Here is a 16,964-nt window from a genome sequence, read left to right as displayed (position 1 = left end):
CCCCGCAGCCTAACCCTAAGTCTCCTGGGGGGTTGCCTAACCCTAACCTCCCCCCGGGGAAGCCTAACCCTAACCCCCCCTTCCCCAAGCCTACCTACCGGTGGGGTGCCTAACCCTAATTCCCCCCCGGGAGCCCCTAACCTAACCCTCCCCCTTGTCGCACGGTAAGCCGGGTGTCGGGCTCCCGGCATAGGTCTAATGACAGGCCTGTCACTGTACCTTGTCTGAATTAGACAGTCGGGAAGCTGGCGGTTGGGATTTCGTCCATAGGCTTCCAGACTGCTTCCCATTCTTTTATTTTAATCACTTATATAAAAAAAAATTGTACACAACTCTTACTTTATTTTAACTAAGATATTTCGCCTTGCTTTGTGTAGTTTGAATATTTTAAGTAAAATAATAAAGGTTAAATTTTAAAGTAGTGACCATATACAGAATCCTTTCCTTCCTTTTCTAACTTGCAATTTCTTGAATCTGTGGTAGCACCCCATCACCAATACTAACTAGGGATTATTAGCATTTTGGGGATTCCTATTAGAGCAGAATGTGATGGATTTTCCTGTGCAACAGCTCCCTCTTTTTTGTATGTAACGTGCAGCAAAAGAAAAAACAAGCTAATGCATGTGCATTGGAGCAGGGGGGCGCTGTGGAGCAGGGGGACGCTGTGGAGCAGGGGGACGCTGTGGAGCAGGGGGGCGCTGTGGAGCAGGAGGGTGCAGTGGAGCAGGGGACGCTGTGGAGCAGGGGGACGCTGTGGAGCAGGGGGGTGCTGTGGAGCAGGGGGGCACTGTGGAGCAGGAGGGTGCAGTGGAGCAGGGGGATGCTGTGGAGCAGGGGGATGCTGTGGAGCAGGGGGGCGCTGTGGAGCAGGGGGGCGCTGTGGAGCAGGGGGACGCTGTGGAGCAGGGGACGCTGTGGAGCAGGGGGATGCTGTGGAGCAGGGGGGCGCTGTGGAGAAGGGGGCGCTGTGGAGCAGGGGGAGTGCTGTGGAGCAGGGGAGCGCTGTGGAGCAGGCGCTCAGTTATGACGGCTTGAGCACTGCTCAAGGGGCGGGTGTTATAGGGCTGATATCAATACATCATGTCTTCAGACCACCAAAAATAAAATACATAAAAAACACAATATACCGGCAGATGAACATTGATCTTTCATGTGACCTTGTAGCGATGCCCTTATGTTTGGCACACACTAGATGATTTCTCAAAAAATATGGCGAATTGGACCAACATAACGGATCGTCTAGTGTGTATGCACTATGCATGCTCCCGCGCGGCAACATTGGGGTTATTCCATTGCCGTGCATGCACAAAAAATGGAGCGACCAAGCTGATGACACCAGGAGGGTGAATGGTGCAGATAAATGAAATTTTGGGTGGTTAGACACCAGTGCAGTGCAGTGTGTATGGACCATCCGATATATCGTACCGTCGTACCATTAGGTGTGGCATTGGCGGGTTGGGTAATGTGTACCTGGCTTTAGGGGAGACTGTCACCCTGTGCGGAGCCAGGTACTAACCGCATTCACAATGCACGATGCCACCCGAGCTATTGGGAATACAAGGCTTGATTCAGCAGTGCAGGCAAGTGCACTGCTGAACGCAGATTCCTGATTATCGGTTCCTGATTCCTGATCCGCGCATGTGCAACACTCATTCTGCGAGTATGCAAAAATGGGTCCTGCTTTATCGCACGCAAGCCCTTGAATGCGGTGCGCTGGTCGGCCGGCGTTCCCGGAAACGGGACGTGTCCTCCCCGTTTTCCGGGAGTGGCCAGCCCAGGGACTGTGTAGATTTACGCAGTCTTCTAGCCTCACAAGCCGACCAGCCTGAGTAAGCTGAGGCTTACTCATCTGGCCAGAGGCCAGGCGGCGTACACCATCGCAATCTTCGACCACCGATGGTCGCAATGGTGAACCCAGCACAGTAGCACATGCAAGGGGGGGTTTCTGTGTACCCAGAAACCCCCCAACAGACTCGAGAGCAGGCATCATGCTCTTAAGCCCGGACCCCTCTGTACAAAATGCTGCGATTTGAGGATCAATCGGGAGGAGCCAATATGACGCGATTCCATTAGATTTGCGTCATTTGGCTACGCCCCCTAACAATTGACCTGCAAATAGCAGCAGTTTCATTCTAGGAGGTGCCAGGTAAGAGTGACAGTGCCAGCCTGCCAGGTAAGGGTGTGTGTGTGTGTGTAATGTATATATGTATGTGTTTAATGTATGTGCGTATGTCTATGTGTATGTATGTATGTATTATACAGTGGCGTAACTAGGGCAGGGCCGCCGTGGCTCGTATATATATACACTGTATACACACACAGTATATGTGAGTGTGTAAACCCCCCTTTAAAAATCCTGCATTTGCCCCTGCAGCCTGTGACCTCCTCTGCAGTGCTGGGATCACAAATGCGCTATGGGGTATCATACACCTCCTGCTGTATTTGCATAATAACAAGGATCGCAATTGCAAAGGTGCCTGCGTGCAGCTTTGCAATTGCGATCCTTGCTGAATCAGGCCGACAGACCCTCCAACCTGACCCTTTCCACCAGGTACACAGGGCCTGATTCAGAGATGGGCGCTAATGCGATCACAGATGGTATTTCTCACGCAACGCAGCTGCAAAAATATGCTGTCAGCAAAGATCACCCGAGCATAAAGATGCCCACTGCTGCCTTCTTACCTGCGTGCGCAGTCCCGTACGCTGCATGCACACACGCAGGCATACCCACAAACATCAGTAACATCGAAGGACATCGGCGGCCATTCTACCCTTGCAGCAGCTAGGGAGCTCCTCTGCCACGCAGGGCTGCGTATACTAATTTATGCACGACCACGTAATGGCGTCCAAACAGCCAGGCACGCCTGCTTTTCGCTAACCACCCCCTGGTCAGCACCCCAAAACGGTCACTTCCTGTCAATCAAACTGCAGTGGGCCTCCGTGGTCTGCGTGAGCACAGGGCGATCTCACAGCTGTCTTCGCGCACGTGCAATTACACACAATTACGGCACAATGGCAAAACAGCGCTCGATTTGCAATTGCGTCCATCTCTGAAACAGGCCCACAATGCTCTGCTCCTGGACTTCCCAATTAATTGATGATTGCAGGCACACCTGTGTTGAACTGACTAATTGAAGAGAAGAGAGTTTTTAACACAGGTGGCTGCAATCATCAATTATAGGAAGTCCAGGAGCAGATAATGTTATAGCTGGTGGAAGGGGTCATGTTGGAGAGTCTGGGAACACCGGTCACTATTACTTAGGACACCTCATTTACCTCTCTCACCTGTGGGAATGACAGGAGGGGACACCTGAGCAGCAGCCTATTCTAACACCACAGAAATGTTAACTGTAACTGTGACCTGGCTGACAGTGTGTGACTGGGAAAAGCTCCACTAACACAGGGAGACCAGGCGTTCCGGCGCGTTCCGGTTTTCAACCAAGCCAATACCTTATTTTTTTTTTTTTTTTAATTATTATTTATTTACTTCTTATATATGGGAAGCACTTGGCTGTCACATCAGTGATTTGCTTAGGTAATGAGAAATCGAAACTGGACTAAATAAAGGCATTGCCCGGCCCCTGGCTGGCTCACACCCCCCCATGGGCGGCAGCGGAGCACCTGAGGTCCAACCCCAATATGACGGAGGCGTCTCATTAGAATGATCTAGTTGCAGGACAGACCGACACCCGCTGGGGCTACACAGGAGAGAACTTGGAGATGAAGCCGGTCACAGGTCAGTGTTACGGGGCACGATGAGCCTCTGCAGGGTGGTAGATGATCTGATCGGCGTGTAATGGTGTATGTGCCAATGCTGCCGGCTACCAGACTAGCCATATATACGCTTACCCCACTTCCATTCAAAGGGGGTAATTCAATTGCCGACACCGACGCAATATGTTGTTCCGGATCGGCACCGCAAGTTTTCTCCCCGCAGTCCCATAGAGTTGCAAAGGGGAAACTTGTGATGTCAGCGCTGCCAGAAACGGCAAACAAGTGCACGGCTTGGCATCGCGGCGATACCTGCTTCTAGCTCTTATCGCTGAATTAAATCAGCTTGCAGGCTAAAACGGGGTACCCATAGTGATCTTCCGTATCTGGACAGCTTTAGGGGTTTTTTATTCCAGATATATTTTTTTCGCCCATCCTGTTTCACCGGCTCCCGTTTTCGTAACTTTTTAATTGAATACGGGGATAAAGCGGGCCTGTGCCCGATACTTTATCCACAGAAAAGCTCTGATGTGGAGCGAAAAGTCCAGCACCCAGCACGGACTTTTCGCTCCAAATTGAATATGTCTGTTAGTACATCTACCACCAGGTGTTTTAAAAGTGACCTGATGCTGGGAAGGAAGTGCAAGCAGAGATATACATGCTCCCAAACTTAAAAAATATAATAGAATTTTGTTTTTTCCCATTTGGTTTAAGGCATTCACACATTCCATAGGGTACAAAGAAATTTTTTTTTTTCCTTTTATAAATGAAACACTGGGGTCAGGGGTGTATCCAATTTTGGAGAATGGTCCTCCTGGCTGCTGTAATTATAGCTAATAGCAATGTCAGACCACCGCTAACTCCGGGTAGGTGGTCTGCGGCACTCTAAAGCTGGCCGCACATCTAAAGATTATCTGTCCAACCAGCCAACTAGTTGATTGTTTGGAATGAAAATCTGGTAAGGTATGGGAGTAAATGATTATTAGCAATTTGCTCTTAAATGCCAGAAAACAGATGAAAATGGTCGTCAGACAAGTTTGTTAAATGTTTGATCTAAACAATTTGTTCAAACAGTTTTTGTCCATTTTCTGGTGTTTGGGAGCAAATTGCTGATTGTCATTTGCTTTCATACCTTACCAGTTTTTCATTCCAACCAATCAACTAGTTGGCTGGTTGGATGTAAGTTGGTCTAGTGTGTGGCCAGCTTAAGTGCTGTGGAACTACACATCCCAACATGTGTTTTCACAGCTTTGCTGTTAGGGAAAGCTATCACTGTGGCAGGGCATGCTGAGATGTGTAGTTCCATAGCAGCTGGAGTGTCACAGGCTGCCTATCCCTGTCTAGTTACTCTCTGTACCCTATGGAGAATCCCAAACACTGCCCACTCTGGAGTGAATAATTGTGGACTTTTCTAATATCTGTTTTCTCTCAGGAGCATCGGATTCGGCAGCAGACAGCAATGGAGAGAGGAGCAGCCTGATGGAGACAAATACAAAGAACATGGAAGGAAATGGACAGACTGATACAATGGCAGAACCCTCTAATGGCAGCAGTGCTGGTGAGATGAGTGATGGGAAATGTTCTTTTCTACTGGATTTGGGATCTACAGACTGAGGGCACCGTATGCTCATAGTGATGTTAAAAAAGCAACTAGTAGGTAAATATGTACAATAACGCATGTTTGGCTACTTTCCTATATTTCCCGGGGGAGACTCCTGGCTTCTGGGACAGTGGCCAACCCTCCCAGATTCTTCCCTATAAATTGCAACCCCAGCAACATAATGTTACAAAGGAATCGGTATGATATACCGGCTGTCAGGATGCCTCCTGTCCCGACAGCGGCATCCCGATGGTTGGTATCCCGACAGGGGTCGTGTAAGTATACTTACCCTAACCCTCCCCCTCCCTTCTGGTAGCCTAACCCTTCCCCTTAGTGCCTAAACATAACCCCGCCCCTGGTGGTGCCTGACCCTAACTCTCCCTCCTAGGGGTGCCTAACCCTATCCTCCCTCCACCAAAACCTAACACTAACCCCGCTAAGTACCCTAAACCCTGTGGATAAGAGGACGGGCGTCCCGGACTTTCCTCATTTGGGCATCCGTTCCTCTGCTTTTCAGCGTCTGGATTAAGATAGGCGTCAGCATTTCGACGCCTATCTTAACTCCGTTGTTGGGATATCAGCATTGGCATTTAGAACCGCCGGTCAGCTGACTACATCCTGTTACAAATCATGGCAAAACATTTTGGGATGATCCTCCCATTCCAGCATCCAGGACCTTCTCCCCACACTGTCCGGAGCTCAGTCTTCCAAGTTGGTAGATATGACCTTCAAGCAGCACGGAGAGAATGTGAGGATATTTAATCTTTTTTAACCACAGCTTTAGATAGGGGTATTCACAGTAGCTGAAGATGCAGGACATGGAAAGGGGAGGATAGCAAATCCTTCAGCAGATGGGAGGCCGGCATGTTGTCGCTGTAGCATGTTACAAATGTGAATGTTTCAAAACAAATAGATTTTATTCCCACCATGTTTATCAGATATGTAGGGGGTAAATGGCTGCAGCTGTGAGACATCAGCGAGTCCCATGCGAAACTGTCCAATGTATTAAAGTAGCAGTATTTTAGTAGGTGAAACCAGGTTGATTTTGCCTAGTAAAAGACTGCTACTTTAAAAAATTGGGCTGTCTCGCACGGGACTCGCTGATGTATCAAAGTTTCAGCCTATTACATTTTCCCCCCTCGGCTCTAAATGGAGGAGATATGACAAAGCTATTTGCAAGAAGCAGGATGGTAGAAAGGATTTTGGGATTAAGCCAGAGCTTCCCAAACCCGATCCTCAAGGCACCCTCACAGTTCAGGTTTTACAGATAACCATGGTTGGTATACGTTCAGGAAGCCGGCAGACGCAATGCCGGCTTCAAGACTGCTTAATCCCGGCGAGGGTTTATTGATTTTTTTTTTACCGAGACCGGCGGCCGTCATCCCGATCAAAGGGACACTGGGTGCGGAGAGGTGGGGGGGGGGGCTAGGTTTAGGGCTCCCGGGGGGGACTTAGGGTTAGGCACCCCTCCAGGAGGTTAGGGTCAGGCTAGGGGAAGGGGGGTTTACGGTTAGGCACAGGGGGGTGTTAGGGTTAGGCACCCTAGAGGAGGGTTAGGGGGTAGAATTAGGTTAGTTTATACTTGCCTTTAGGACGATCGGGATTTCCTCCTCTGTAGGGCTGCCACTGCCCCCATGGTTAAGCAAAGGTGGTTAAATCAAATTGACTGAGGTACTACTTAAGTCACCTGTGCTCAACCATGGATATAAAACCTGAAATATTGGGGAGCCTTGAAGACCGAGTTTGGGGACCTCTGCTACAAGGACATTGACATATGATCACGCAGAGATGGTAAGAGGTGAGCGGACTGCAACAATGTAGCAGCAAGGAGGCCTAGAATGTAGAGGCTCATCAGATGCAGACTTCTTGCATGACATTGTAGTCAGGGAAAGATCATACATGTATAGATAGGTACACTGGAGTAGTGTCATTGTGGCATGCCGAAAGAGCCACAGCCCAGCTGCCACAGTTATGGGTGGCAGGGCCAGAATGATTTTGCAAGTCTTATACGGCCCCCCCCCCTCCCCCCTGCTGTAACCACTAATGGTTACATAGTCTTCATATGCTGTAGTACTTAAATAAGTGGATACAATAATTTTACATTTCAGATCCTATAATAAATTAACTAAACAATTCAATCACCTTGGTAACACTGAAAAATCGGGCGCTCTTACTCATTATAATATCCAATGCAGCTGAAATAATTTGCTAAATGTATTAATATCTGTAGCAGCTGCCCAATGAGTAAATCTGTGTTACTCTAAAGCAGGTAAACAAGCCGCATGTGATATAATGAATGATTCCACATAAAAAGGTGCGCATAGGCTAGTGCACACAGACACAATGGGCTTTATCGTGCCAGATCTCCCGTCTAAAGTGACTGGAGATTGCGGTGCGGTATTGAATTGATGCCTGTATTCGCGTTGATCGCGCACAAAGAGGTCTGGTTTAGCTGCGTAAAATGGCTACACCTGACAAAAGTGGTTGGCGAGATTGCGAAAAGTGCCGTTTGGGCGCCCATACGGGTCACTTTTCATGCATTTCAGCTTGCTGCCCCCGGGACGGCACTGCAATCCAAATACACAAGGAGTCCAAGTTAAAGTCCTTCACGTGTTTCTCCATCTGGTATAGATAACTGTTTCACTACAGAGGATTGCTGTATCCACTGTAACTGTTACATAGTCTTCATATGATGTAACACTTAAATAAGTGGTTACAATAACTCCACTTTGCAGACCAAATAATAAATTGTGTTCCTAGTCAGAAATTGTAGGTTTAGAACCCTGGGGTAGATGTATTATCTGTCCATATGGGGGTGTTGTGATACCGTTTCTCCCCCATGTATTATTGAGGTTTAGGTGGTAAATGACAGGGTACGCTATGCCCCAATGTCATTATCGGCGCTGCTATCTACAAGATGTGCTGTGCTATGTATGAATAGTCGGTTGCACTGACCATCTCCACAGCTGCAGCTATCAATATCGACAGCTGCAACTGTCATAGCCCTACCATCACAGCAGGGACTGCACTGTCATGGTGTGGCCACCATGTTTGCCCGACATGAACCCAATCACACGTTAAGGAACGTAGTGGGGAACTCCGTTTGCGCCCAAGATCCTGCACCTACAAATATCAGGGAGCTGTGGGAGGATATCCAGACGGCATGGGTCAGCATCTCTCTAGAGGACAAGTTCTCAAACCCTGTCCTCAGGACTCCAAACAGTGCATGTTTTCCAGGTCTCCTCACAGAATCACAATTGAAATAATTATCTCCACCAGTAGAACTTTTAAAATGTTAGTAAGTAATGAATACACCTGTGCACCAGCTGGGTGACCTGGAAAATGTGAAACACTGTTCTATAGGTCTTCTGATTTTAGGCACCCATCCCTTGACTTTTGGCACTTCAGTATATGTGTGTGTATGTAATATATATTACTATTGATGGTAGGGGTGCACTTTCGACAGCTAATGTAAGTTAGACATGCGAGTCATTGGGCATCACATGGTATTTATTCTGTTACTTGACTATTAAGACTTATGGCCATATTCAATTTTGAAGCAAAATGTCGGAATCGGTGATAATTTATCGCCGATGATGTCATTTTCGCCTCTTTGAATTATCCCCGTATTCAATTACGTTGACTTTTTTCGCCGGTGCGAAAAGTCTTTGATTAAAAAAAAAAAGGGGATAAGTTTTCACCGGTGAAAAGAAAAAGATGCAGAATGGGGTTTAGGGGTGCAGGCTTACAAAAAATAGCCTGCACCCCTGGGAGTGTCATTTAAAAAAAAAAAAAAAACTGCATCAAAAAAATTAAGCTTAATTTTGGGGGTTAAAAAAAAAAATAGGGGAACAAAGTGCCAAACTATCTAAATTAATTCAGGTCGGGGACAAGCGGCAGGAGCATGTTTGCAGAATTTTAAAAATAACTTTAAGGACTTAAAAAAAAATGCTTACCCCCATTTTCATGTGCCGCAAATTTGATAGGAATAGTTATTTGCCCCGCCCCCCCCCCCCCTTCACAAAACAAACTAAGTGCTATTCTACACCACTTCTTCATAGCCGCAAAAATGCACCTGCCGCGGCTATTACAAACCCCGACTTCCTTCAGCATAGTGATCCCCCATGTCTGGACATCTTTAGGGGGGTCCCAGGCATTTCCCAAACACTCCTGTTTTTTTTTTTTTTAACGTAGATGGTGTGAAAAGTCATTTTAAAAAAAAAAACAGGGATACTTTTTCAATTTCCTTTAGCAGGTGAAAAGAGTGCAGATTTTGGGTTTAGGGGTGCAGGCTTTAAAAAAAATAGCCTGTACCCTTGGGAATGCCCCCTTAAAACGAAATGTTTAAAAAAAAAAAAAAAACTGGTCCCCCCCCCCCCCCCATTTTTTTGGGGGGGTGAAAATAAAGAAAAACTAAAACCCATTTCTAAAATAGACAAATTAAATCCACAAGGGTTCCCTTATATGCGGCAGGTGTTTTCTTCATTGCACAGAGTAGCGGCAGGTGCATTTTTGCCGAATTTTAAATAAATTAGTTTAGGAACTTACAAATATGCTAGTACCCATTTTCATGTATCCCAAATTTGATGGACCACTTTTAAAATTGAAATAAAAAGGCGAAGTGCTCTTCTGCATCACTTCTTCAATGTTGGGAAAAAAACACCTGCCGCAGCTATTTTAAAAACCCGACTTTCTTCTGCAGGCAAAAACGGGGGGGACCCGTAGTGATCCCCAGGTCTGGACATCTTTAGGGGGTCCTACAATTATTTCCCGTATTTTTTCGCTGATCCAAGTTTCGCCTACTTTGGAATTGAATTACGGGGAATAGCGGGCATGCGCGCAATACTTTTCCGCCTGGAAAACAGGCGAAGGAGGCAAAGTCCAGCAGGTGATAAGTCTGGACTTTTCATCTCAAATTGAATACGGGCCTTTAGCTGCATACACACAACGATTTTGTTACCAACGATTTTATGAACAATTATCTATCAGATTTTTTAAAGTGTAATGAACTATTTTTTTTTTTATTATTTTTTTTTTAACTACAAACGATTTTTGCATATTCTCTTAATGAAAATCGTTCAGTTGACAAGTCTGAACTACAAACGTGAACGCGCATGAACGATAATCGTTCATCGTTTGACTCAGAAAGTGAACAATTTTTTTAAACGATATCGTTTAACGATAATCATTAAAAAAATCGTGTGTGTATACAGCTTAAGAGTAAATGGTACATTGGGCCTGAGAGTTATACGCAATGCCAATAGTTACGGAGTTGGGAGATTATCGGCAAGCTACACATACTTCAGGGTACATTACCGTAGTCGCTCACAGCGACCCTTTTACTCGCAGAGTGAATGACAGGGAGCATTTGGGGGAGGTAACAAGGAGTGGTGATTAAAAACCACAGGAGTGTCACAACCATTTTCAGACATGTCCCAGCCTGCGTATGCGATCCCGTACGCAATGAAAATGTCTCTGGCATCTCAGTTACTCGAGCCATTCTGCATGACCACAGCGGAGTGATCATCGAATGATCTGCAATCAATGCTGCGTCTTTGCACGCAGACGCTGAGATTTGCAAAACTGCATTTGGGTGTCTGTGACATTTGCGTATTGTAGCTCAGCGGCTTCGTACTGGACCACAGCTGCAATGGCATTAGTGTAGAGGTTCCTGGACTCCGCCATTACGGTCCAGGTTTTAAGGACATCTATGCTTGAGCCCAGGTGACTTAGGGCCTGATTCAGCACGGATCACAAGTCTGCAATTGCACGCACCCGGATGCTGCGATAAAATGCTAATGAATGCAATCGCAGTGCCGCCCCACCACTACATAATGATGCCCACTTTACTCAGTCTCAATACCTCGCCAGACAGCGAAAACATCGGTAACGAGAAACATCGGACCCATACGCACAATAGTGGTTGACCTGACTTCACTCAGAAATTGCTAAACTTCCTGGGTGCATCTAGAACTGAGGCTGCATATTCCGTCGCAAGGAATTAATTATGCACGCCCCTATAACGTTGTCCGTACGCACACACGCCTGCGTTTCTCTAACCACCCAGTCATTCCCCCCCTATGTAAAAAGGCACTTCCTGCCAATCATAATCAGATTGGTCTGTGTACAAATTATGATCCCTTACCCGATCGCAGTGGCTAGTTCACGCACAGTGCGATGCATGCACAGAACGCAAACATCGACCAGGGGCGTCCAAATTCGCGGCTGCGTTCCTTGCTGAATCAGGCCCTTAGTTAGTTCCTCAGTCAATTTGATTTATCCATCTGAGCTGAAGGATGGTTATCCTTAAAACCTGGACTGTAATGGCGGAGTTTGGGAACCCCTGCGTTAGCGTACAAGTCTGAATCTGGTCCATCAAAAATAAAATTGCTAAACTTTTGTACTAATTTGAAATGGCTAAACTCCTTACCACTTGGAGCCATGTCTTTTCACTCATTGGTAAAGCTAAACGTGAGATCTGGTTTGGAAAACCACTGTACACTGGACTATATTTTAGCAAATGACTCCTTTTTATAGTAAACTATTGCAAGATGCTTTAAAAGTACTTTTTTTTTTTTTTTATGTTCAGCAGAGAGAAGACCACCCATGGGCAAAGTGTACATGTCTGTTTGTTGAGAAGGGGCAGAATAAAAAGATGTTACCAAGGATGGAACAATATAATAGAACGATCTTTTTCCATTTTGATCAAGGCATTCACCCATTCCATACGGAACAAAGAAAATATTTTTTCCTTATATAAATGAAACACTGGGGGTCAGGGGGTATCCAATTTTGGAGAATGATCCTCCTGGCCACAGCACTTATTATAGCTAAAAACAGTGTCAGACCAGGTCTAACTCCGGTTAGGCAGTCTGTGATACTCCAGGTGCTGTGTAACACATCCCAACATGCATTTCCACAGCTTTGCTGTTGGGGAAAGCTATACCTCTGTCAGGGCATGCTGAGATGTGTAGTTCCACAGCAGCTGGAGTGCCACAGGCTGCCTATCCCTGCTCTAGTTACTCTCTGTACCCTACATAGAATTCCAAACACTGCCCACTCTGAAGTGAATGTGACATAACGGTGGACTTTACTAATATCTGTTTTCTCTCAGGAACATCGGATTCGGCAGCAGACAGCAATGGAGAGAGGAGCAGCCTGATAGAGACAAAGAGCATGGAAGGAAGTGGACAGACCAATGATACAATGGCAGAACCCTCTAATGGCAAAAGTGCAGGTGAGATGAGTGATGGGGAATGTTCTTTTTTTACTGGATTTGGGATCTACAGACTGAGGGCACCGTATGCTCATAGTGATGTTAAAAAAGCAACTAGTAGGTAAATATGTACATAATGCATGTTTGGCCACTTGCCTAGATTTCCCGGGGGAGACTCCTGGCTTCTGGGACAGTGGCCAACCCTCCCAGATCCTTCCCTATAAATTGTAACCCCAGCAACATAATGCTAGAAATCATGGCAAAAGGTTTTGGGGTGATCCTCCTCCCATCCCAGCATCCAGGACCTTCTCCCCTGACCTTTCGGAGCTCAGTCTTCTAAGTTGGTAGATATGACATGCAAGCAGCACTGAGACAATGTGAGGCTGTCAGGATGCTTATTCTTGTGTAACCACAGCTATAGATAGGGGTATTCGCAAGCAAGTTGTAAGGCAGTAGCTGAAGATGCAGGACATTGACAGGGTGTAAAGGAGAGGACAGCAAATCTTTCAGCAGATGGGAGGCCGGCATGTTGTAGCTTTCAGCTTGTTACAAATGTGGTTGAGCACAGGTGGTTAAATAAAATTGACTGAGGTACTAATTAAGTCACCTGTGCTCAACCATGGATATAAAACCTGAAATGTTGGGGAGCCTTGAGGACCAAGTTTGGGAACCTCTGCATTAAGGACATTGACATATGGTCACGCAGAGATAGTAAGAAGTGAGCTGACTGCAACAATGTCAGCAGCAATGAGGCCTAGAATTTAGGGGCTCATCAGATGCAGACTTCTTGCATGACATTGTAGTCATGGAAAGATCATACATGTATAGATGGGTACACTAGCATTTCCCTTGGGGTAGGTCGTGTAGCAAAGCTGCCCAGCATTTGTGGGCTGCATGCAAAAGAAGCTAGGATTTACCCTGCATGCATTTAAAAAATAAAAAAATATATGTATTACCCCACCCCCCCGCCCCCTTGCAGCACAGCGTGGTTTGCTCCAGTTACAAATTGACTTGCTTTTTTGCATTGCTTTCAACTCTGCATCAGCCCCAAAGACCAAACTAGCTGTGGGGGTAAATTAGGGCTTGGGTGAATAGCAGGACTTATTATAGTTATAATTCCCATTTAGCAACCACCCACTGTAAATGGTAACTGTAATGTATCTTGGCGGCTGACTTTTATTATCCTTGTACTAATGGATCACTAGGCCCAGACTCTTGATTTTTATATTAAAACATATACAGGTATTACATCAGGAATCGAATCTGTAACCACAGTCTGACTCGTTACTTGAGGTTACAGCCCCTGAGTTGTGTTTATGATTGTCTTGTGTTCTTCATAGACATATGGATTTGAAGTAGGGATGTGCGCCGGACCATTTTTGCCGGATTTGGATTTGGTTCTAATTCGTCGTCCGGCTTTGGATTTGGATTTGGATTTGCCAAACTGCGGTGACTGGATTTGGATTTGGATTTTTTTACAAAAATTGGCAAAAAAAGCTAAAATCACATAAATTGGTCTTTTTTTTTCTTCCTAGAGTATTATTAACCTCAATAACATTAATTTCCAGTCAATTTAGACCATATCACAGCTTATAATATTATTTTCAACATTATTGGCCAAAGGTTGCAGTGAGCTGACTGGTTACTAAGCGACAAAGCAGCGGCACAACGACACAGACACCACAGTATAAAGCACATCTATGACACATTGCCACACAGCAGTGGCAGAAATGAAAAGTAGTGCACCCACCCAGTGGGGTACGGCCAGCAGAGTCACAGTACTTGTTTACAAAGTGGGCTACGGCCCTAGGAGTCACAGTGCACAATCTTATTAGCATTACACCGCACATAGGGCCTGATTCACATTACACCATAAAGTAGTGTCTCTTATTTATGTTACGACACACAGTAGTGCCCCTTTTACACAATGCCCACAGTAGTGACCCTTTTACACAATGCCCACAGTAGCGGTGTCCCTTACACAATGTCCCCCAGCAGTGGTGCCCCCTATGCAGTCCCCTTAGTAGTAGGGTCCACTATGCAGTGCCCCCAGTAGCAGGCCCCCCCCCAGTAGCAGGCCCCCCCCCAGTAGCAGCCCCCCCCCCAGTAGCAGGCCCCCCCCCAGTAGCAGGCCCCCCCCCAGTAGCTGGCCCCCCTGTAGTATGGGCCCCCCCCAGTAGTAGTAAGCCCCCCCAGTAGCAGGCCCCTCAGTAGTATGGCCCCCCCAGTAGCAGACCCCCCCCCCCAGTAGTATAGCCCCCCCCAGTAGCAGGCCCCTCTGTAGTATGGCCCCGCCCAGTAGCAGACCCCCCCCAGTAGTGCAGACCCCCCCAGTAGTATAGCCCCCCCCCAGTAGCAGGCCCCTCTGTAGTATGGCCCCCCAATAGTGCAGATCCCCCCCAGTAGTGCAGACCCCCCCCCAGTAGCAGACCCCCCCCCCCCAGTAGCGCCCCCGGACCTTTGACAAGTAAAAAAATAAAACTTACCTGATTCCCCGCTCCCGCGCCGTCCGCTCTGTCACACGCTGAGGAGGGAGCCGGAAGACGGAGCTCATGTGTGAGCTCCAGCCGGCTCCCTCCGTGCAGCAGCCAATGAGAGTCTGTGTGACTCTCATTGGCTGCTGTAACAAACACACAGCTGCCGCTGGCGGCTGTGTGTCTGTGTCTGTGTAGGGCAGAGCGCTATCACTGCGCTCTGCCCTACACGCGAGGAGACCTGATGTCGGATTCTCTAGTGAGAATCCGACATCAGGCGGCCGCCGTTCGGCCCCGAACGGGGATCCGAGTCAGGCGGTGAACACCCGAACAGGGTTCGGGTGGACTCGGATCCCCAATGTTCGGAGCGGTTCGGATTCCACAGAATCCGAACCGCTCATCTCTAATTTGAAGTAATCATTTATTTATCTCTGCAGCTCTCGAACATATGCAGCAGCGCTAATGATGTGTCTGGTCTTGTTTATCATGGGGAGCGCAGTTCTGCCCGAAACATTTAAAGATGCTTTTACATTGGCACATAGTGATGTGCACACGTATGGCCTGGATGACATATTTAGCATTTGTCCATGAATGACAAGCCCGGCCCCGCTGACAACAGCCCTGTATGCCCGCTGTGCTGCCATATTAGCAGCCACACTGATGTAAACTGCACGGCCCCACTGATGACCGCCCTGTACGCCCGCTGTGATGCCATAGTAACAGCCACAGCCTGCTGAGGGGGAGAATTCCACAGCTGGAGTAGTGTCACTGTGGTATGCTGAAAGAGCCACCGCCCAGCTGCCACAGTTATGGATGGCAGGGCCAGACCGAATGATTTTGAAGGCCTTATACGGCCCGCGGGCCAGATGTTCCCCCACCCCTACTGTAACAACTGTAACGGTTACATAGTCTTCATATGCTGTAGTACTTAAATAAGTGGTTACAATAAATCCACATTGCAGACAATATAATAAATGAACTAAACAATTGTCACCTTGGTAACTCTGAAAAATCGGGCGCTCTTACTCATTATAATATCCAATGCAGCTCAAATAATTTGTTAAATGTATTAATAGCTGTTGCATCTCCCCAATGCGAGTCATTGGGCATCACATGGTATTTATTCTGTTACATGACTATTAAGACTTAGAGTAAATGGTACATTGGGCCTGAGAGTTATACGCAATGCCGATAGTGACGGAGTTGGGCGATTATCGGCAAGCTACACATACGTCAGGGTACATTACTGTAGTCACTCACAGCGACCTTTTTACTCGCAGAGTGATTGACAGGGAGCATTTGGGAGAGGTAAAGAGGAGCAGCGATTAAAACCCGCAGGAGTTTCTCAACCATTTTCAGGCATGTCACAGCCTGCGTATGCGATCCCGTACACAATGAAAATGTCTCCAGCATCCCAGTTACTGCAGCCATTCTGCATGACCATAGAGGAGCGATCATCAAATGATCTGCGACCGATGCTGCGTCTTTCTACCCAGACACTTGGATTACCACAACTGCAGGTGGGCGTCTGACATTTGCATACTGTAGCACAGCGGCTGCGTACTGGACCACAGCTGCAATGGCATTAGTGTAGAGGTTCCCGACCTCCGCCATTACGGTCCAGGTTTTAAGAACATCTATGCTTGAGCCCAGGTTACTTGGTTAGTACCTCAGTCAATTTGATTTATCCATCTGGGCTCAAGCATGGTTCTTCTTAAAACCTGGACTGTAATGGCGGAGTTTGGAAACCCCTGCGTTAGCGTACAATTCTGAATCGGGCCGTTGAAAATAAGATTGCTAAACTTTGTATTAATTTGAAATGGCTAAACTCCTTACCATTTGGAGCCATGTCTCCTCACCTGTTGGTTAAGCTAAACAGGTGTGGTATAAGAGAGAGACAGTAATTAGATAGACAATGTCTAAGTAGACACCAGATGTTGGACAGACAATAGTTCGACAGGGA

General features: G+C 47.0%; 1 protein-coding gene across 1 annotated transcript in view; it reads left to right on the top strand.

The window, feature by feature from the left end:
* The first annotated feature begins 3,279 nt into the window (after positions 1-3,279).
* The window catches only part of LOC148514815 (C-type lectin domain family 2 member L-like), a 71,210-nt gene continuing 57,525 nt past the window's right edge, over positions 3,280-16,964 (top strand). Inside the window, exons 1-3 of the mRNA XM_088480944.1 lie at positions 3,280-3,736; positions 5,144-5,269; positions 12,426-12,548. Of these exons, the coding sequence (XP_088337070.1) occupies positions 3,721-3,736; positions 5,144-5,269; positions 12,426-12,548 (265 nt within the window). The 5' untranslated portion in view covers positions 3,280-3,720. The remainder of the gene's footprint in view (positions 3,737-5,143; positions 5,270-12,425; positions 12,549-16,964) is intronic.

This window comes from Taudactylus pleione, unplaced genomic scaffold, assembly GCF_031769625.1.
Source record: "Taudactylus pleione unplaced genomic scaffold, aTauple2 ptg000258l, whole genome shotgun sequence".
Lineage (NCBI taxonomy): Eukaryota > Metazoa > Chordata > Amphibia > Anura > Myobatrachidae > Taudactylus > Taudactylus pleione.
Note: the sequence above shows the minus strand (reverse complement) of the source record. Positions and strands in the feature narration are given on the sequence as shown.